The sequence below is a fragment of the Ranitomeya imitator genome, chromosome 2 (assembly GCF_032444005.1).
Source record: "Ranitomeya imitator isolate aRanImi1 chromosome 2, aRanImi1.pri, whole genome shotgun sequence".
NCBI lineage: Eukaryota > Metazoa > Chordata > Amphibia > Anura > Dendrobatidae > Ranitomeya > Ranitomeya imitator.
Window position 1 is genome coordinate 584209242 of NC_091283.1, and position 20835 is coordinate 584230076.

At 44.1% G+C, this 20835-nt stretch overlaps 1 protein-coding gene across 2 annotated transcripts in view; it reads right to left on the reverse strand.

Annotated features, from left to right (window-relative positions):
* The window catches only part of LOC138665089 (BPI fold-containing family B member 4-like), a 171776-nt gene that overhangs the window by 71521 nt on the left and 79420 nt on the right, over window positions 1–20835 (reverse strand). For both annotated transcript variants that reach the window (XM_069752262.1, XM_069752263.1), the window contains exon 4: window positions 10629–10733. In XM_069752262.1, coding sequence (XP_069608363.1) covers window positions 10629–10733 — 105 coding nt within the window. The remainder of the gene's footprint in view (window positions 1–10628; window positions 10734–20835) is intronic.

A 20835-nucleotide genomic window follows, 5' to 3' on the forward strand; every position in this document is an offset into this window, starting at 1 on the left:
ATGATAACGGGAGTGGCTTCAATCTTTCTAACAGTCTCTTCAACTCAGACACAGGAATGGTCATAAGAGGAGGATAGTTTGACCCCTAAGTATTGAATATTCTCAACTTTCCACCTGAATTTAATATTCAACTTCAGGTGATCCAATATATCTGGGGGAATATTCAATGGGAGGGCCTCAGTAATTGACGTGTTCAACTTATAACCCGACAAATCACCGTATTTTTTGAGGTCATCCATCAGATTAGGCAATGTAACATGGAGATTAGTCAGAGTCAAAAGAACATCATCAGCAAATAGGGAGATCTTGAACACCTTACCCCGAACCTCTATCCCCGAAATGTTCGGGTTTTGCCTGATCATAGCCATTAGTGGCTCAATGCAAAAGGCATATAATAAGGGTGATAGAGGGCAACCCTAATGAGTCCCATTGAATATTTTAAATGGGGAAGATGAGTGGAAGGGGAGCTTGATTGAGGCAGTGGGAGCGTTGTACAGTATTCCTATAGCTGCTAGGAAGGGGCCCGAAAAGCCAAAGGTCTTCAAGGTTTCCAACATCAAGGACCAGTTAAGGCAATTGAATGCCTTTTCCACATCTAGACTCAATATCAGAGACTGTAATTTATTTTTGCTAGCTACATCAATTAAGTCTATCTGCCTGCTAGTCTTATCTCCCCTTTGCCAGGGGAGATCCTTGTTGATAAGCTGAGGGAGCCAATGGTTCACCCTATTAGCCAACAAGCAAGTAAATACCTTAAAATCAGAGTTCAACAGCGCTATTGGATGGTAGTTTGAACATTCCAGGGGACCCTTCCCCGCCTTTGGGACAAGGAGCAAGTAGGAATGAGCCAATGCTTCTGGCATGGGGGAGCCCTCCAAGAAAGAGTTGAAGAGATTGATCATGTAGAAGAAAAGCTCATCTGCAAAGATTTTGTAGTACAGGTTTGTCAGTCCATCAGGGCTGGGAGACTTGCCCAAAGGGAGGTCAGCTAGGATGTCGAGGATCTCCTCCCGTTTCACACTCTGGTTAAGAGACACTAAAGCTTCTGTGGGAAGAATTATGAGATTTAGACCTGAGAAATTGACCTATTAATCCCCTTCTATCAGATTTGTTTAGATATAAATTGTCTTGTAAGTTGTATAATTTGCTATAGAAATTAAAGAACAAATCCGAGATTAGACCAGGGTCATAGTGGATTGTGCCATCAGAACCCCTCAATGCCTGAGGATGGGAATTTAGGGCCTTACCTTTAATATCCTTGCCAGAAGAGTGTGGGTTTGTTACCCTTTTCATAATACTTTTGTTTAGAGTAGAGGAAGAGTTTTTCAATCTTATGTGATGTTATATCTTTCAATTGATCTCTAAGCGCCACTATTCTATTCAAGGCCTCTATTGATGGCGAGGCTACCAACCTATGCTTCTCAATTGCCAACTGGGAGGTCAGTTTACCATATTCCGCTCTAACGTTTCTTTTTAGTCTAGAACCTTCCTTTATGCAGTACCCCCTCATGACAGCCTTATGAGCTTCCCACAACACTGCCGGGGAAGAAACTGAACCCTCATTCAGACAGAAAAAATCAGAGAGATGGTTCAACAGGGTCCTCTGAATAGTCGGGTCCTTAATTAGAAATTCATTCAACTGCCAGTGACATTTCCTGGAGATCGGACGGGAAGACTTAAGATCCAAAATCACAGGGTCATGATCGGACCAGGTAATGTGACACAGCTCTGTCTTTGCCATCATCCTGAGGATCGAAGTATTCGCAAAAAAATAATCTATTCTAGAGTGGGTGCAATGGGGAGGAGAGTAAAAAGAGAAGGTTCTGTCCCTGGGGTGATCTATTCTCCATAAGCCAAACAGAGAATTAGTCCTGATTAACTTTCTGAATTCTCTCGTTAAATTGATCAAGTTTCGTGAAGGGGATCTACCATTTATAGAGAATCTATCAAATTGTTCTGAGAAGGGGACTTAAAGTCATCCCCAATCAACAAAGCAGCTGGCAGAAGTTTTTGGAGTAGGGAGAGGACTTTTCTCAAAAATTTAATCTGTCTCGAAATTCGGAGCATAGAGATTGCACAAGATGAGGGGGTTGCCTCGCAAAAGAGGTCTCCAAAATGATGTATCTACCTCTGGGGACTAAGTGTGCCTTATGTACTTGCAGGGCACAACCCGAAGAGATCAAAATAGCAACTCCCTCTCTCTTATTATTTGAGAATGCAGAGTTTGACACAGGAAAGAAGGCGGAAGCAAATCCAAAGGAGCCCGTACTGTCAAAATGTGACTCCTGAAGAAAGGCAATATCTGTTTTTTGGGATCTTAACTCCTGTAGGTCCCTTAACATTCAAAGATAATAAGCGTACCATTTTGGGGAGATAATGAAACTCATGTGCCAATGAGCAGTTAAAATCAGAGCCATATTTACCCTCCTTAAGAGGCAGAACCTGACCCTCTCCTCCAGGATGAGTAAAAAACCATGTTCAGGAACAGGTACTTTCAGACAGCTAATTGGGAATGGGAAAAACAGAAGGAAATGTGGAAGACAAAGACAACAGAGAACACAAAAAGAAAAATCAAGCAATTGGAGAGAATAAAACATAATTTTTCCCAGGAGCTAGAAAACAACCTGGACTGAGGCTGGCCCAGTGGAAAAAATAAAACAAGCCCACATGATTGATACCCCCTTGCAGCAACAATAAAAATAGGCAGGGAGTCGTAGCCAACCTCAAAAACTACCAAAAGGAGAGAGCAAATTCAATCGAAGCTCCACCAGACACAAAACATTATCTAAATACACAACCCCCTTATAAAAGGGGTAAAATGAAAAACTGCTATTAAGCTATTATACTATAATACAGATATGAGACTGCAGCGGCAAATGCAAATAAAAAGTCATAATCACTAATCTGAACCACATTCTGCCTTTTTCCCCTTTTTATGCAAGGAGGGGCAGAAAAAGAAAAGAGTTCTGTCCACAAAGTCAGCAGAGACCAAGATTCCTCTCTCCTCACCACTGCTTCTCTGTCGGCTCTTCTTTCTCTTCTGGGTCCAAACTAGGGCAGAGGCTGTCTTGGCGGGTCCGGAGTGTCGCAATCAGGATTCTTGGGGATCCGGAGATCCAATTTCTTGCAGAAAGAAGGCAAATCAGCAAGGGAACGCAGAGTCACAGACACTCCCTCATTCCGAGCAGTTAAGGCGAAGGGGATCACCCACCTGTAGGGGATGTTGAGATCCTTAAGAATAGACAATAAGGGCCGAAGGAGTCTCCTCTTTTGTAGTGTAATACGAGAGAGGTCAGAGAACAATTGAATGGCGGCGTCTTGATACAAAATCTCCTTTATGGAACTGGCCTTTTTCATGATCCGTTCTTTGACTTCAAATTCATGGAGGCAGCAAATAATGTCTCTTGGAAAGGGGAAAGATCCCTTAGGCTGTAGGGCCCGATGCGCTCTATCTAGCTTAAATGGAATGGAAGCAAGATCCTTTAGGACAGAAGTGAATATCTCCTGAAGAATGGATTTAACATTTTCCTGACCGCCTGTCTCCGGAACCCCCTTACGCTAATGTTACACCTCCAACCTCTATTGTCCAGATCCTCCATTTGAGCCTGTAGGTCTCTGACCATCTTCAGCTGCACAGTAGAAGACTGGTATAAGATAGTCACATGGGATCTAGTCTCATCATGTTCCTCATCTCATCATGTCCCTCTAAAGAATCAATTCTGCTTGCCGGAAGCTGGAGGTTCTGCTGCACACATGCAATTTCTGTTCTACTAGCGACTTTGACCTCTGAAATTAATGCCTTGAAGTCATTTCTTGAAGGGAAGTGAGAGAAAAATTTCAGCAATTGAGGGGGCAAGTGGTCCTATGGAAAGCTCGCCTCCTCCTTCTCAGAGAGTCCCTTCATGCAATCTGACCCTTCATCCACACATGGGAGACCAGGGGTTAATTTAGTAAAATCAACTTTTGAGGCACAGTCCTCTGGGTTTATGTTATGTGACTGGTATGACAGGGCTGTAGCCCGGCAGAGATCAGATGGGAAAGGTAAAGGCTATTCCTCCCCATGTGCTGCACAGTGCCTGAGGCTACTACCTGATGGCTATAAGAAGAGGGCTCCTGAAGTGATCCAACAGGGGGGCACATGGCAGAGGCATCTCCCTGAATCATGGCCCCCACCTCAGAGGATTCGACTGCCGCCCATCCCAAGGGCCACTCACCGCATCGCTCATCCCCCTCTCCAGCACCGCTCGCATGCTCCCGGCCAGCATACTTCACATGGCAAGATGGCGCCAGGACCTCCACAGCACCCTGGTCCCGGAGAAGGAAGACATCCAGGGCTGTTACCGGACCCGCGGACATCGCCCCCGACTGCGCGAGGCTCCTGTTCTTCCTGGGCCCTATCTGGTAGGTAGGGAAAGCCCCAGTGTAGGGTGCTTTGGCCGTAATATAGAGTGCCCGGCAGGAGCTCCTCAGGAACGCGTCCTCTCAGTACCACATCAGGCCATGCCCCCATAGTTTCATCATTTTTAAGGCTGAGGTAGACTTAAGTCTATCAAGTTCAACCTATAGCCTTACATGTTGATCCAGAGAAAAACAAAATCCCCGTGGGGAAGACACTAATAGCTCCATATCAGGGGAAAAAATTCTTCCCGACTCCACACACAGCAATGAGTCTAGTTTGCCGTATCAACATCCCATTACCATCTACTGCCCATAACCTGTAATATATTTTCAACAAAGGCATCCAGGCTTCTTAAAGTTTGCTAGTGAATCAACCAATACAACATAAAGTTTCCCGAGAGTTCCATTATCTTATTACTCTCACAGTAAAAAAAATTGTGATCAGGATTAAACCTTCTATATTCTTGATGTAGAGGATGCCCGCTTATCTCCCTTGCAGGTCTAGTCGTAAAAATATAATTAGAATGATCTCTGTACTGTCCTTCATATATTTTTACAATGTTATAAGATCACCCCTAAGTCTTCGTTTTTCCAAATCGAATAACCCCAAGTTTAATATCCTATCTTTCTATTGCAGTTCGCCTATTCCTTTATTAACCTTGGTTGCTCTCCTTTGCACTCGCTCAAGTTCAGCTATGTTCTTCTTTTACTCCGGAGATCAAAATTGTACACTGCATTTTAAGTACGGGTGCTCTAGTGATGTGTATAGAGGCAATACTATGCTCTTGTCATGAGCATCTATGCCTCTTTTAACGCATCCCATTATTTTATTAGTAGTGATGGGCTGACCTGTGGATGTTCGGGTCCAGTAGGTTTGGCCTAACATCTATTAAAAGTTTGATTCGAGTACCAGAACAGCACCCAAACCTGAACCTGGTCCCCATTCATATAAATGAGGGCCCTGAACACCCATGGTTTCCCATGCTGTCATATACATGACAGCGAAAGTAATTGGCTCTGATCTTCAGTAAGATTGTTAACGTCGATCAAAGTGCTGTGGGATCACGCTGGCAGCTGTGAATGTGATTAGTGGTACGAAGTTTAACGCTGACCACAGGCATCGACTGATCAGAGTATTACTCCCACCTACACCTGTAGTCACTGATAACAGCGAGAACAGGAACTGCTGATGGGAGTTGTAATCAACTGGTGCCTGTACTCAAAGTAAAAAAAAAGGTGAAAATTAATCACCCATCAGCTGGCTACACACTGACAGGAATATAATCGCTCCTGCAGTGTATAGCGCTGAGCTGCTGTACGAGAGTTCATAGGAGTTCATCAAATGATGAGCTCCTGTGATCTCACTCATAGCACCACTGCTGCGTGATAAAATTTTTTACTGCTGGTCAGAGCCACAGCTGAGGGCTCATGCTGACATCAGACAGTGTGATCTCACAGTGGTTTGATCGGCGATAACGATGACAGCGTGGGAAGCCACCAATGTTCTGGGCGCCGAACCTGTACACAAACATGGACATCCTGAGGAAGTTTGTGTTCAGGGTCCTTGCCATGGTATGGTCAGACACATTATGTTTAATTTAAGAAGTAGTGACTCTGAAACTCACAAAGCCTATGTGGACAATGCAAGAACTGCTAAAAATAAGAAAAAAGAGGGACTCCAATACACCTTGTATTAGACATAAAAGAAGGTCTCTTACTAGAGATGAGCGAGCACTAAAATGGTCGGGTGCTCGTTGTTTGAACCAAGCAATTCCTAATACTCAAATGCTTGTTTTGAGTAATGAGTATAATGGGAGTCAACGGAAAAGCCAAGCTTTTTTCTGGCAGACCTTACAAAAAGGTTTTGGGGGGAGGGAAAGTGATTAAATGGATGGGAAAAGTGCTGAATGGAAGGAGAACAGCATGGGGAAGACCCCTCAAAGAATCTGTGACCAAATTAAAAAATATATATAATTTAAGATAGCTCAATTTTTTTTAAATAAAAAAGTAGGAATTTACGTTTCATTTATGAAGGAAGCAAGAACTGCCCAAAAAATAATTGACTCAGATACACCCTGTATTAGACATAAAGGAGGGCATCATACACATTCTGTTCAAATTGTCATATACTGGTACGCTTAAACTCATAAAGGCTCTGCACTTTTGAGGGTTATATAACAACAAATGTATTTCAGACCACAGAATAGTCTATGGGTGAGCAATATAATAATAATACTAATAAAATACTGATAAAATTTTTAGCAAGTTTTTTTAGGCTTATTTACCAACTAAATCTACCCAAGAATATGTAAAAGTCTATGGATACACAACATAATATTAATATATTTTTTAACAAGTTTTTGGAGGCTTTTACAGCAACAAAATGACCGAACAAGATTTAATAACCTATGGATAAGCAATGTAATGTCAAATAAATTTTGAATAAGTTTGAGTGTTACATACCTTGAAATCTGAATAGGAATAAAAAAATACCCCTATTTAGAAGGACGTAATTCCTAATGCTGGAGAAATAGTATATAACGTCCATATAACTTATTAATAAGCACACGTTCTACGCTTCATACATAACAGCATATAAAGAAAGAATGTGTATATAGAACAAATATAACAATCTTTATTTAAATAGGATTTGCCTTTTACATATACAAAATTTTTTTTAAAAAACCAATAGCGAACAAGAGTGCTGGTACATGAGCCAAACAAATATGAGTGGCACCCCTACTGAGCATCCGGCATAACATGAATTAATAGTATCCACATAAATATATTTGTTAATGCCAGCGTAATTTGGAGTGGAACATCAGGGGCACTGTTAGTACTTTTGATCAATAGTATAAATCATCAGACCATAGTGGTCAGCCCCATTTGTCACTACCTCACAAAGCAAGGCATTCAACCATCAGGGGAAGTCTTTCCCTGATGAAGGCACGCCACCGAAACGCGCATAGGGGCAGTGGCACCATCTCCTGAGCATCGTAAGGATGTATGTGTTTAATGTTATTTTCATCTAGTTCTTTTCATCTAGTTCTCCTTAGTTCATGACTTACAACAAGACATAGCGGCAGCTATGTCTCATCATTATCTTCACCTTTGTCCAAAGTTAGGCATTCCCCACCATCATGTTCTTGTGGCCGTGGCTCCTATTAGGTTTGTGGATCACTAAACAACATGTCCTCCTCTCCCTCTTGGAGCATGCAGGTTGAGAGGCAACAATCAAGAAATTATGTTGTAAAGAGCTCCTTAGAGTGTCCTAGTGTGGGATCACTAGTTTGCTGAGACTCAACATGATGGGAGGAAGGAGGATCAGCATGAGGATTAAGTGATCCAGACTTTAGGCTGGTGAGACTGACCCATGTGGAAGACTGGGTGGTGCTGTCTAACAGCCGTGAAACATGCGGGGCAGGGACTCAAGAATGGCTCTGAAGCACCCGCGATACTCATTCGAGAAATGATTGTACCCGAACCCCGATGCTCATTCAAGTATAGAGCAGTGGCAAGCACGCTCGCTCCTCACTGCTGTCCAACTATACACCTGAGTATTTTTCAATGACAGTTTTACACAGTATATTGCAATTTAGTACATAATTATATATTTCATTTCCTATGCTCAAGTGCATAACCTTACATTTATCGAAATTGAAATTCAATTGCCATTTCTCAGCCCAAACCTCCAGCTTATAAAGATCCCTATGTAACATTAAATTATCCTCCTCTGTGTTGAGTACCCTTAAGCATTTAGTATCATCTGCAAATATTGAAATTCTACTTTGTATGCCTCTTACAAAGTTATTAATAAATATGTTAACAGGAAGAGGCAATAGACTGTTAACTGTGACCCAATCTGAGTGTGTTCCATTGATTAACACCCTTTCTTTCCTATCGCAGATCCAGTTGTTAACCTAGTTACACGTGTTTTCCCCTAGTCAAATTACTCTCATTTATGTACCAACCTTTTTTATGGCACTGTATCAAATGCCTTTCAAAAGTCCATAAACTAAAAAAATACATGTAATACAAAAAAAAATGTTTTAAACAATATCTCATTTTCTCATGTTGGCTTCCCTTTAAATTGGCTCTCTGAGAAGTAATCCAAGATTTTCATCTATTTCAGACTGCCACCAATCCTAGCAACACAATATTATCAGATTGCCGCCTGAAGAAACGCTGCTCAAGATAGATGATGCCTCTCCGAACAGAACAGAGAAGGCTTTTTCTCTCCTTGTCCATGTCCTTTACAAACCTGTGAGGCTCAGTGAGAAGATAAGTTCTGCTTATTCACGATGCCGCATTACAGTGCATAATAAACTTGCTATATAATAAAGTAGCTCTGAGACAGGTCCAGAGTCAGGACCCTGAGGAGGTGGGGGGCCAACTCGCCGTCGGGGACTCTGGTATGCATTTGCGATACTCACCTCTCCCGAATCCACCACTGTGGCATCTTCCTTGTTCTCTAACAGTGACATTCGCATCAGAGGGCGCGATGATGTCAGTACTGTGCACCCTCTGCTTGAAAAGTCAGTGCAGAGAACCACGAATACGGTAGTCAATTATATATGGAGCATTATATGGGGCCCATTCTGTTTGGAGCAATATATGGTGCCCCTCATTTACTGTATAGAGCATTATATGGGTCATATTCTGTATGGAGAATTATATGGGGTCCATTATTCTGTATGGAGCAATATATAGAGCTCATTATATTGCATGAAACATTATATAGGGCTCATTATATTGCATGGAGCAAGATATGGAGCACATTATACTGTATGGAACATTATATGGGGTTCATTATTCTATATGGAGCAATATATGGGGCTCATTATTATATATGGAGCACTATGTGGTGCCCATAATACTGTAGGAGGATTCTGCAGTCCGGTTTCTGGGCTACTGATATCACTCATGTAATGTAATATAAGAAGTCAGTGAAATCTTTGGCACTGTACTATAGCTATATTTCTCTGCCATGTCTGTGCATCATGAATTGTGGTATGCGCTAAGGGGCCCACTGAGACTCTTTTGCCCAGGGCCCATGAAAAACTGGAGCCGGCCCTGTTCTGAGAAATATGTCTTGAGCAACATTTTTTGTGGCTGCAACCTGATCTTAAAGCATGTCTTAAATAAGATTTTATCTGCTTGTGCATAGATTTCTGTAAAACTTACAAACTGTGAGGCAGAGAAGTCAGATGTTCTGGGGTCAGTACTAAGAGAGCACATAGCACTTAGAAAACCAAGGAAAAAGACAAGGGAGTAATTATGGTCATTGTCCAGGGTCAAAATTCCAGGAGATAGTAGATCAAAGCAAAAGGATAAGATGAAGGGATAGTCAGAACACGGTCCAAAGGGTCAGGCAGCAGAAGATCAAAACTCAGCACAACAGAATCAGGCAAAAAGGAAGCGCAAACTACATCTGCCAGGGTTCAGAGGCAGACAACTCAGTTAAGTAGCTGAGCAATCTCCAGAACAGAGAACATCTGAAGAAAAGCCCAGCAGCTCCCGGTCACAGATTGGACGGCCGAGCTCTCAATCAAAGTACTGACAGCTCAGCATGCCCATCACAAGATTGGATTGCAAAGCTATAAATCAAAATACTGACAACTCAGCATGACCCAGATTCCATAGGGCAGCAAAGCAGTCACTCACTGAGAGGAGGAATTGTGACAGTTTCAATGTCCAAAAAAACTAAAGTTTATACTCCTTCATAAGCTTTACAGATCCAAAATAAATGTCATCTTTCTTCAACACAAAGCAATAACAAGTCAGGCCTCTGGCAAAGGAAATAAAATGGTCTTACCAACTTGCATTTATAGGCACTTCTCAGTCTCTAACATAGACTGTCCACCATGAATAATCTTTCTCCAACTCCAAAACAACACGCTCTGCTTAGCTAACCCAGCTGTCTGTTAATACAGGGGTCTCCAACTCCAGTCCTCAAGGCCCACCAACATGTCATGTTTTCAGGATTTCCTTAGTCTTGCCCAGGTAATAATTGCATCACCTGTGCAATGCAAAGGAAATCCTGAAAACATGACCTGTTGGTGGGCCTTGAGGACTGGAGTTGGGGACCCCTGTAATAGACCTGTATGACACAGACAGGTGTATGGGAGCGAACTTTCCCACCCAGGGTCTCTGGTCGCTCCTAAATCCTGGATCCCATATCCAGTCAAAATAAAAACCATCACACATTTAAATTAAATGTATTTTCTTACCTATTACCATTGATTGCCACTTTTGTGTATAGGTGCAGATGAACTCCAATACCAGGTAAAAGGTGCAAAGATATTTGTGGAAGCGTAAGGTCTATAATTCGTAGGCTGAAAGAAATAGTAAAAGTACAACAGTTCTTCAATGTAGCAATGAGACTATGTATTAATTTGTGCCTTGGTATATGGCAATAGTTATGGCCTGTATAAAAGATATTCAAATACAACATTTTATATGATTTATATTTATATGATTGGTGAGGCTCCAGTCCAGCGGTTCATTCTAATCAGCAGACTAAAGTGGCTGCAATAATTCCCAGGGTATTGGACCTCTACATTTTTACCCAAGACCATGATTGATTGCAACTGGTATTGATGCTTAGCCTCATTCACTTTCTCAGCACTTGTTGCATTGTCACTGCCTCTTACTGCCAATTGGTGGTAGTCTCATTAATGAATTAGACCCTCACCAATCACACATTGCTAGGTAGAAATAAGCTATTTTTTTTCTAGAAGACCTCTCAGGGCAGCACGGTGGCTCAGTGGATAGCACTGCAGCCTTGCAGCACTGGAGTCCTCGGTTCTAATCCCACCTTGGACAACATCTGCAAAGAGTTGGTGGTTTCCTCCCACACTCCAAAGACATACTGATAGGGAATTTAGATTGGGAGCCCTATTAGGGACAGTGATGATAATGTGTGCAAAATGTAAAGCGCTGCGCAATATGTTAGTGCTATATAAAAAATAAAGATTATTAATACTGTGAAAAAATAAGAAGCGTGACTACCTTTTTGACCCTTACTGAAAGAAGACCAGGATCAAAAGTGTCCAGCTTTTCCTTTAATTTCATTCCTGCTGCTCCCTAGGGTATTCCATTTTTTTTACTTTTTTAAATCCACCAGATGTTTCCATAAATATGATACAAATTTTTGGGCCTCATTCAAGCATCAGTATTTTTAATCAGCATTTGTATGACAAACCCAGGAGTGTCTTCAAAACACAAAATATATATCAATCTTTCAATTAAAGTTTTTCTTTGTAAGTTCCTCTCCATGCTTTTGCATACAAACAATGGTGCAAAATACTGACGTGCGAATGATATCTTATGGTCTTTACCAAAGGGCCATGACTAACAGGATTCTGTGTACTTATAGTGGGTGCGGAAAGTATTTAGACCTCTTTAAATTTCTCACTCTTTGTTTCATTGCAGCCATTTGGTAAATTCAAAAAGTTCATTTTTGTTTTCATTAATGTACACTCTGCACCCCATCTTGACTGAAAAATTGTTTTTGCAAATTTATTAAAAAATAAGAATTGAAATATCATTTGGTCATAAGTATTCAGACTTTTGCTCTGTACTGAGTAGAAGCACCCATTACAGTGATAAATATGCGATTCCACCCCTATGGGAGGTGGAGCCGCATATTCATGACTGTAATCGGCGGCACAACATGACCGCTCATAGAGGAGAAGCTGCATCCAGGACAGGACGCTGCGAGGGAGCTCGGTGAGTATTTCATTAACAGCGGGGGGCGCACAGGCGTGGGAGGGGGGTGGGGACAGGAATCTTTATTTTAAACACGAAAAAACATTAAAAAAAAGGATTTTTCATATCTTCTCACCAGCGAATGCTACTGTAGAGAAGATATGAATGGCGGTTTCAGCACCACGTTTGGGGACAGCGCTTACTGTAGCGCTGTCTCCAGCATGGCACACGGACTGCACATGGACAGCGTCCGTGTGCGATACGTGTTTTACATGGACCCATTGACTTTAATGAGTCCGTGTAATCTGTGCGCTCCCACGAACACTGACATGTCTCCGTGTTTTGCACACGGACACACGGTCCGTGAAAACACGCTGACATGTGCAGAGACACATTGATTTCAATGTGTCTACGTGAGTCAGTGTCTCCGGTACGTGAGGAAACTGTCACCTCACGTACCGGAGCCACTGACGTGTGAAACCGGCCTAAAGGGTGCACAATATTATGCACTCACCTGATAAAAGACTAGAATGGCTTTAGATTGTGTATCCTCAAAATTCCCTCTGAGATACTTTTCAATATACAGGGCTTGCAGCTTGCCTCGGGTGCATCCAAGTGAAAGAGCCAGAGTAAGGCTCATACAGGATGAGTAATTCAAGAAAAGCACATCCAGCCCATGAATGGCAGCGCTTCCCAGGACTAACATCCAAAGATGATATTTTATATTTTTTTATTTCATAACTTAAAATAGAAGAGATACAACGCGTTTCGGATACAGTATATATCCTTCTTCAGGTTTCATAAAAACACAGTACAAATCCTACTAGTATAAAATTCAATTAGACTTATATATATTATCAAACCTTTTATCCCAGCCTCAGAAACTTGATTTGGGGTGTGGACCAAGTTCAGGAAAACACCCACTGATTGATACAGCCTTGTTAACATTGATGCAAGAAAGAGAGAAAAAAAAAAACCTTTAAACTCTCTCTATGATATCATTCAATCCATTTGGAAATAATGTTCCCAAACAATATATCCAAAACGTTTCTTTCCTGTTTAAAAGAGCATTCCTGTTTGCAACTCCAGAGGGTATCTGCTCCACTGGAATTACTTTTATGTTAAAAATTTTATTATGTTTAAGTAGTAGATGCCTTGAGAGACTATGTTTTAAAAAGCCGTTTTTTGCTCTTTTTCTGTGGCCATTAATGCGGGACCTCAGTGTCTGTACAGTGCGTCCCACATATTGCAAACCACAACTGCATGTGATGACATATACAACATGATCACTACTTCAGGTGAGTCTTTGTGAGATTTCAAAGACATCACCAGTATTATTGCATTTGATAGTTTTAGCTTCATGATCTAGGATCCCACAGGTACAACATTTTTTGGAGTTACATTTAAAAACTCCGGTGCCTTGAAGAACTCCACATAAAGTTTGATCCTTATTTTTGTAAATGGTTTTTGTTTTTGAATCCAACTGCTTTTTTAATTTACTGGGGGCCACCAAATTTTTCAAAGTTTTCCCCCTTCTATATGTAATCCCTCTTTTATCAGGGAGATATTTTCCCAAGACAGGGTCGCGTTTCAAGATATACCAATATTTAGAAAGCACAGTTCTTATGACTTTATTTCCCCTATTGAATGTTGTCACAAAATTCATTTTCCAGCGATCATCACTTTTTTCTTTACCAATAGTCAAATTATCCCCCTTCCTGGTTTTTCCTTTTAAACATTCCTCCTGTGTTTTTATTTTATTGTCCCTATATGCACCATTTATCAAATTTTTCGGGTATCATTTTTCCTTGAATTTTCTTTTTAAAATTTTGGACTGAGCTACATAATCAGATTCTCTCGTACAATTCTTTCTGATGCGAAAAAATTGGCTGTGGGGTATATTAACCTTCCACTTCTTGTAATGTGCACTATTAAAATCTAAAACGCCATTTGAATCCACTTTTTTGAAGTGGGATTTCATAATGATTTTTTTCCCACTATGGCTGATCTCTAAATCAAGAAATACCATTTTTTCTTTATTAATTTGTGATGTAAAGGTAATCCCCCAGGTGTTATTATTGAGCTCCTTTATTAATTGTGCCGCTTCCTCCTCTGTCCCCTTCCATATGATAATCAGATCATCCATGAAACGCTTATAATGCCTTATTTTGTCATAGAAAACAGGCTTAGAAAGTGACGATGAGGACTCGAATCGCCCCATGAATAAGTTTGCGAGACTTGGCGCGACCCGAGTCCCCATCGCGGTGCCGAGCAATTGTCTGGATACACATGATGAGAGCATTATACTGCCTCTGTACAAATCCCTAGTTAGACCGCACATGGAGTACTGTGTCCAGTTTTGGGCACCGGTGCTCAGGAAGGATATAATGGAACTAGAGAGAGTACAAAGGAGGGCAACAAAATTAATAAAGGGGATGGGAGAACTACAATACCCAGATAGATTAGCGAAATTAGGATTATTTAGTCTAGAAAAAAGACGACTGAGGGGCGATCTAATAACCATGTATAAGTATATAAGGGGACAATACAAATATCTCGCTGAGGATCTGTTTATACCAAGGAAGGTGACGGGCACAAGGGGGCATTCTTTGCGTCTGGAGGAGAGAAGGTTTTTCCACCAACATAGAAGAGGATTCTTTACTGTTAGGGCAGTGAGAATCTGGAATTGCTTGCCTGAGGAGGTGGTGATGGCGAACTCAGTCGAGGGGTTCAAGAGAGGCCTGGATGTCTTCCTGGAGCAGAACAATATTGTATCATACAATTAGGTTCTGTAGAAGGACTTAGATCTGGGGATTTATTATGATGAAATATAGGCTGAACTGGATGGACAAATGTCTTTTTTCGGCCTTACTAACTATGTTACTATGTTACTATGTTACTATGTAAGTACAGTACACCTTCGAAAATGAACACATTGTGTTCAAGAATGAATTTCAGACCCTTTAACAGAAAATCTCTTTGTTTGGGGAGCATCTCTGTCTTTGCTAAATAAAAACCCACTGCATTTACCCCCATTTCATGATCTATGTTGGAATATAATGAATTTACATCCAATGAGATAAAGGAATAGTTATCTTCCCATTCAATAGCCCTCAGTTCCTCGATTAATTGTGTAGAATCTCTCAAATATGAAAGAAGAGACTTTACTATATCTTGTAGAAACAAATCAATATAATGAGAAAGATGACAAGTTAAAGACCCTATTCCTGATATAATTGGTCTACCAGGTGGTTTTTCACAGTTCTTATGCAATTTTGGTAAATGATAAAATAACCACATGATTGGCGCAGGATTTGATAAAAAACCTTTTTTCTGTTTTATTGAGAATGTTCCTCTCATAGGCTTCCTGTTAGGGCTAGCGGAACGCACCAAATAATAAGACTGATAGTGTACGGTGCGTTCGTAGCCCGGGGTCCACCGTGCAGAGATGGAACCTGCTGCTGAGTAATGACGGACTATATGGCGGTACTCATAAGTATACTCGCGTGGGTTAAACTTCACCCAACGTGAAGGAAGCGATCCTGTTGCGTCACAGGATCGCGGTACCGCACATAGAAGGCGAGCAAGCAGTCAGCGAACTTAACCCCAACTAGGATTGAAGTCCGATTAGACCACTTGCTGACACAACACCGCAACAGGGTGTGTTAGGCAACTCTTATAATTAGAGCACCGAAGTGCGAACTGTGCCGTGCTGGCAGGCACCACTAAGCACCCAGACGTGGGTCAGGAAGCGCACTACTGGCGCGTGGCGCCGCACTGGCGGTCACAGCAATAGACGCTGATACATGTGTGACACGTTGAGTGATTTGTCGGGCGCTAGATAGCAGCCATACTCCATACACGAACAGTCATACAATAGGGTAGGGGTATTTAATGAACGACTTGCACTCACAACAAACACACATATTCAATTGTACACTAGCGCATGGCCGTGCGGTCTTGCGCAGTTTATATAGTTGCAGCACAGGAAGTGGCCACAAAAACTTTGCCCTTCCAAGACCTGCCAAGAGGTCCAATGGAATGTGCTGCAGAGCCTGAGCACATGACCCTCGATCTCCAACGGGAGATCTTGCCCTGGGCATGCTCAGTGTGCGCAAACAAGGACTTAGTCCCAGGGAAGTCCGCTCGCCGGTGACCAGCACTGACTTTAATGGCAGGAGCTGAAGAAGCAGCAGTAACTCTCTGTACAGAGTGAGAGCGAGCAAGACACTGGGAGCGACGTCCCCGCTGAGCAGACTCCACTGCGGCCGGAGGAGAATGGGAGACCGCAGCGGAGATGGATCGAGATTCCCCCTGTGCAGCAGAGGAAACTCGACTCCTAACATTACCCCCCCTCCTAGGGCCCCCCCCTCCTTGGGCCTCGCTACGCTCGAAGGCAGCAATGAGCTGTGGGGCCCGAATGTTTTCAGCAGGCTCCCAAGACCTGTCCTCTGGACCATAACCCTTCCAATCCACCAAATAAAACTTTTTGCCGCGTACCACCTTGCACCCCAAAATAGCGTTCACCTTGTAATCGTCCGTAGACGAACCCGATGTCCCGGCAGATGACTCGGAAAACCGGGACATGTATACGGGTTTCAAGAGGGACACATGAAAGATGTCGGTGATACCCAAGCGTGGAGGAAGAGCCAGGCGGTAGACCACAGGATTAACCTGTTCGAGAACCTTGAAGGGACCCAAGTAGCGAGGAGCAAACTTAGTGGACTCAACTCGCAGCCTGATGTTACGGGCGGAGAGCCACACCAAGTCGCCAGGGGCAAAAGTCGGAGCGGGGCGCCGATGAACATCGGCGGAGGACCTCATTCTCTCCTTGGAGGCCCGAATGGCATCCTGCGTGCGATCCCAAATGTCCCGTGCCTCCACAGCCCAGTCTGCCACCCTGGGATCAGCGGAAGACACAGGCATGGGCACAGGAACACGCGGATGCTGGCCGTAATTTAAGAGGAATGGAGTCTGACCGGTGGAGTCGGCTACGGCATTGTTAAGTGCAAACTCTGCCCACGGTAGCAAGGATGCCCAGTCATCCTGTCTGGCAGAAACAAAATGTCGTAGATATGTGACCAAGGTCTGGTTGGCCCTTTCTACCAACCCATTCATCTCGGGATGATATGCCGAAGAGAGATTTAACTCAATACTGAGTAGACGACATAGCTCCCTCCAGAATCGAGACGCAAACTGGGGACCCCGGTCACTAACAATTTTGTCTGGCATACCGTGTAAGCGAAAGATATGCTTGATAAACAAGACAGCCAACGCCCGTGCAGATGGTAGCCGTGGAAGAGGCACCAAATGCACCATTTTGGAAAAATGATCGGTGATCACCCAGATAATGGTGCAATTATGAGACTTGGGTAAGCCAACCACAAAGTCTATCCCGACCATCTCCCAGGGCCTGTCTGCCACGGGCAGAGGATAAAGCAAACCAGCTGGCCGTTGCTGAGGAGTCTTGTTCCTGGCGCAAGAGACACACGCCCGAACGTACTCCACGACATCACGAGCCATATGCGGCCACCAGTATGTCCTTGCCAGTAACTCTGATGTCCTTTTAGTACCAAAATGTCCACCCACCCTGGACGAGTGCACCCAAGAGAGAACTTCTGGTCGCAAACTAGATGGAACAAAAGTCTTGCCCAGGGGCACAGACTCCAGCGAAACTGGGGCCACGGTTCTCAAACTCTCGGTGGGAACAATAAGCCGAGGCTCCTCCTCCGCAGATGACACAACGGAGCGAGAGAGAGCGTCGGCCCGAATGTTCTTCTCCCCAGAAAGGAAATGGAGGGTGAAATGAAACCGGGAGAAGAACAAGGACCATCTGGCCTGGCGACAATTCAACCGCTGAGCTGTCTGCAGATACACCAAATTTTTGTGATCTGTGAAGACTTGGAAGGGAAAACGTGCTCCCTCCAAGAGATGTCACTCCGAGAAAGCCAACTTCATGGCTAGCAACTCCCTGTCCCCGATGGAATAATTCCTCTCTGCTGGTGCGAAGGTCTTGGAGAAAAAGAAGCAAGGATGCTTCCGACCTTGAGCATTCTTTTGGAAGAGGACTGCTCCAGCACCAACAGAAGAGGCATCCACCTCCATGATAAATGGCTTATCAACATCGGGGGGATGAAGAATGGGAGCGCTAGTGAAGTGTGACTTTATAGAGATAAAGGCCTTGGAGACCTCCTCAGACCACAATTTGGGATTCGCCCCCTTCTTGGTGAGGGCAACCAAGGGAGCTACCAAAGTTGAGAAATGCGGGATGAACTGGCGATAATAATTGATGAACCCCATAAAGCGCTGCACCGCTTTAAGAGAATGGGGTTCCTGCCAGTCCATCACAGCCTGTAGTTTGGCAGGATCCATAGCCAATCCCTGGGCTGAGATGATGTAGCCTAGGAAAGGTAAGGACTCCTGCTCAAACATACACTTCTCCAACTTGGCATAGAGGGAGTTTGCCCGTAGGAGGTCGAAGACTTTGCAAACATCTCTCCGGTGGGAGTCAATATCTGGAGAGTAGATGAGAATATCATCCAGATAGACTACGACCGAGGTGGAAAGCATATCCCGGAAGATATCGTTCACAAAGTCTTGGAAAACAGCTGGGGAATTACACAGCCCAAAGGGCATCACCAGATATTCATAGTGCCCATCCCTGGTGTTAAAAGCCGTCTTCCATTCGTCCCCCTCACGGATGCGAATCAGGTTGTAAGCACCCCGCTGATCTAATTTAGTAAATACCCTTGCTCCCCGAAGCCTATCGAACAGTTCAGATATCAAAGGCAAAGGGTATTTATTCTTAACGGTGATGGCGTTAAGACCCCTGTAGTCTATGCATGGACGCAATTCCCCACTCTTCTTCTGCACGAAGAAGAACCCTGCCCCAGCAGGTGACACTGACTTCCTGATGAACCCTCTTACCAGATTTTCCTGGATGTACTGTGACATTGCCTCCGTCTCTGGGAGAGATAGCGGATAGACTCGACCCCGGGGAGGCTCAGCACCAGGCAAGAGGTCAATAGGACAGTCATAGGGGCGATGGGGCGGAAGGGTCTCCGCCGCCTTTTTGGAGAATACGTCTGCATACGACCAATACTGCTTGGGGAGAGAGGAAAGATCTGCGGGTACCTCAGTTGTAGCTACCTGAACGCACTCCCTCTGACACCTACCCCCACAAGATTCACCCCATCCCAGAATTCTGCCTGAGGACCACTCGATATGAGGAGAGTGGTACCGTAGCCAAGGTATTCCCAACAGGACCTCATCAATTCCCTCTGGAATGACGAGCAGAGAAATAATCTCCTGATGAGATGGCGACATGGACAGAGTAAAAGGGATGGTCTGGTGAGTTATCTGTGAGGGCAGAGTCGACCCATTCACCACTCGTACCGTTACAGGTTGAGCTAGCATAACCAGAGGTATTGCGTGGCGTTGGACGAAGGCAGAAGACATAAAATTGCCCTCCGCCCCAGAATCCACGCAGAGCTCTACCGAGTGGGAGAATGAGCCTAAAGTAATTGTCCCCTTAAAGGAAAATTTAGAGGCAAACGTCGCCGTGTCTAGTGTACCTCCACCTACGACCACTAGACGCTGACGTTTCCTCGACCGCTGAGGACATCTGGTGGCTAAATGTCCAGACTGCTGGCAAACATGACAGACCCTGAGTGCACAAGCGGTCCGGGACTTAGGTCCCGCTTGTGACACTTCCCTGGCCTCATGTGACTCAGGAACCAGGACCGGAGATTCCAGAGGTTTGGCGAAAGTAGGAGCCAGCCGAAACCTCTGCCTACACTGGGCTCGCTCTAACCTCCGCTCGTTAAAACGGAGGTCAATTCGAGTGGAGACTGTTATTAACTCCTCCAGTGTGGCAGGAATCTCCCTAGTGGCCAGAGCATCCTTTACATGGTCAGCCAAGCCCCTCCAAAATATAGGGATAAGATTTATCTGACCATTCCAGCTCAGATGCTAAAGTGCGGAATTGGACGGCAAAATGACTGACCAAGGACTCACCCTGAGTTAATGCCAGCAGTTGGAGCGCAGTGTCATGGGTGACTTGAGGTCCTAAAAAGACCTGTTTTAAAGTACTCAAAAACAGAGGAGCACTCTGCACCACATGATCGCCACGCACCCACAGCGGCGTAGCCCATTCCAACGCCCTGTCCGACAATAGAGACACAATAAATCCCACCTTAGCCCGCTCTGTGGGGAAACGTGCAGCCAGAAGCTCGAGATGAATAGAGCACTGACTCACGAATCCCCTACAAAATTTGCTATTACCAGAAAATTTTTCTGGCAGCGGGAGGCGAGAAAATGTCGGAACAGGGGTGGCAATGGACAAAGTTGCTGCAGCCACGCTGGCAGCCTGTACAGCAACTGCGGTAACATCCACAGCTGAGGTTGCACTCTCGAGAGCCGCCAACCTACCCTCCAGCTGCTGTATATACCGCAGGGATTGCTGTTTGTCCGTCATCACTAGCCAGACCCTGGCGCTAGTGTAATGTTAGGGCTAGCGGAACGCACCAAATAATAAGACTGATAGTGTACGGTGCGTTCGTAGCCCGGGGTCCACCGTGCAGAGATGGAACCTGCTGCTGAGTAATGACGGACTATATGGCGGTACTCATAAGTATACTCGCGTGGGTTAAACTTCACCCAACGTGAAGGAAGCGATCCTGTTGCGTCACAGGATCGCGGTACCGCACATAGAAGGCGAGCAAGCAG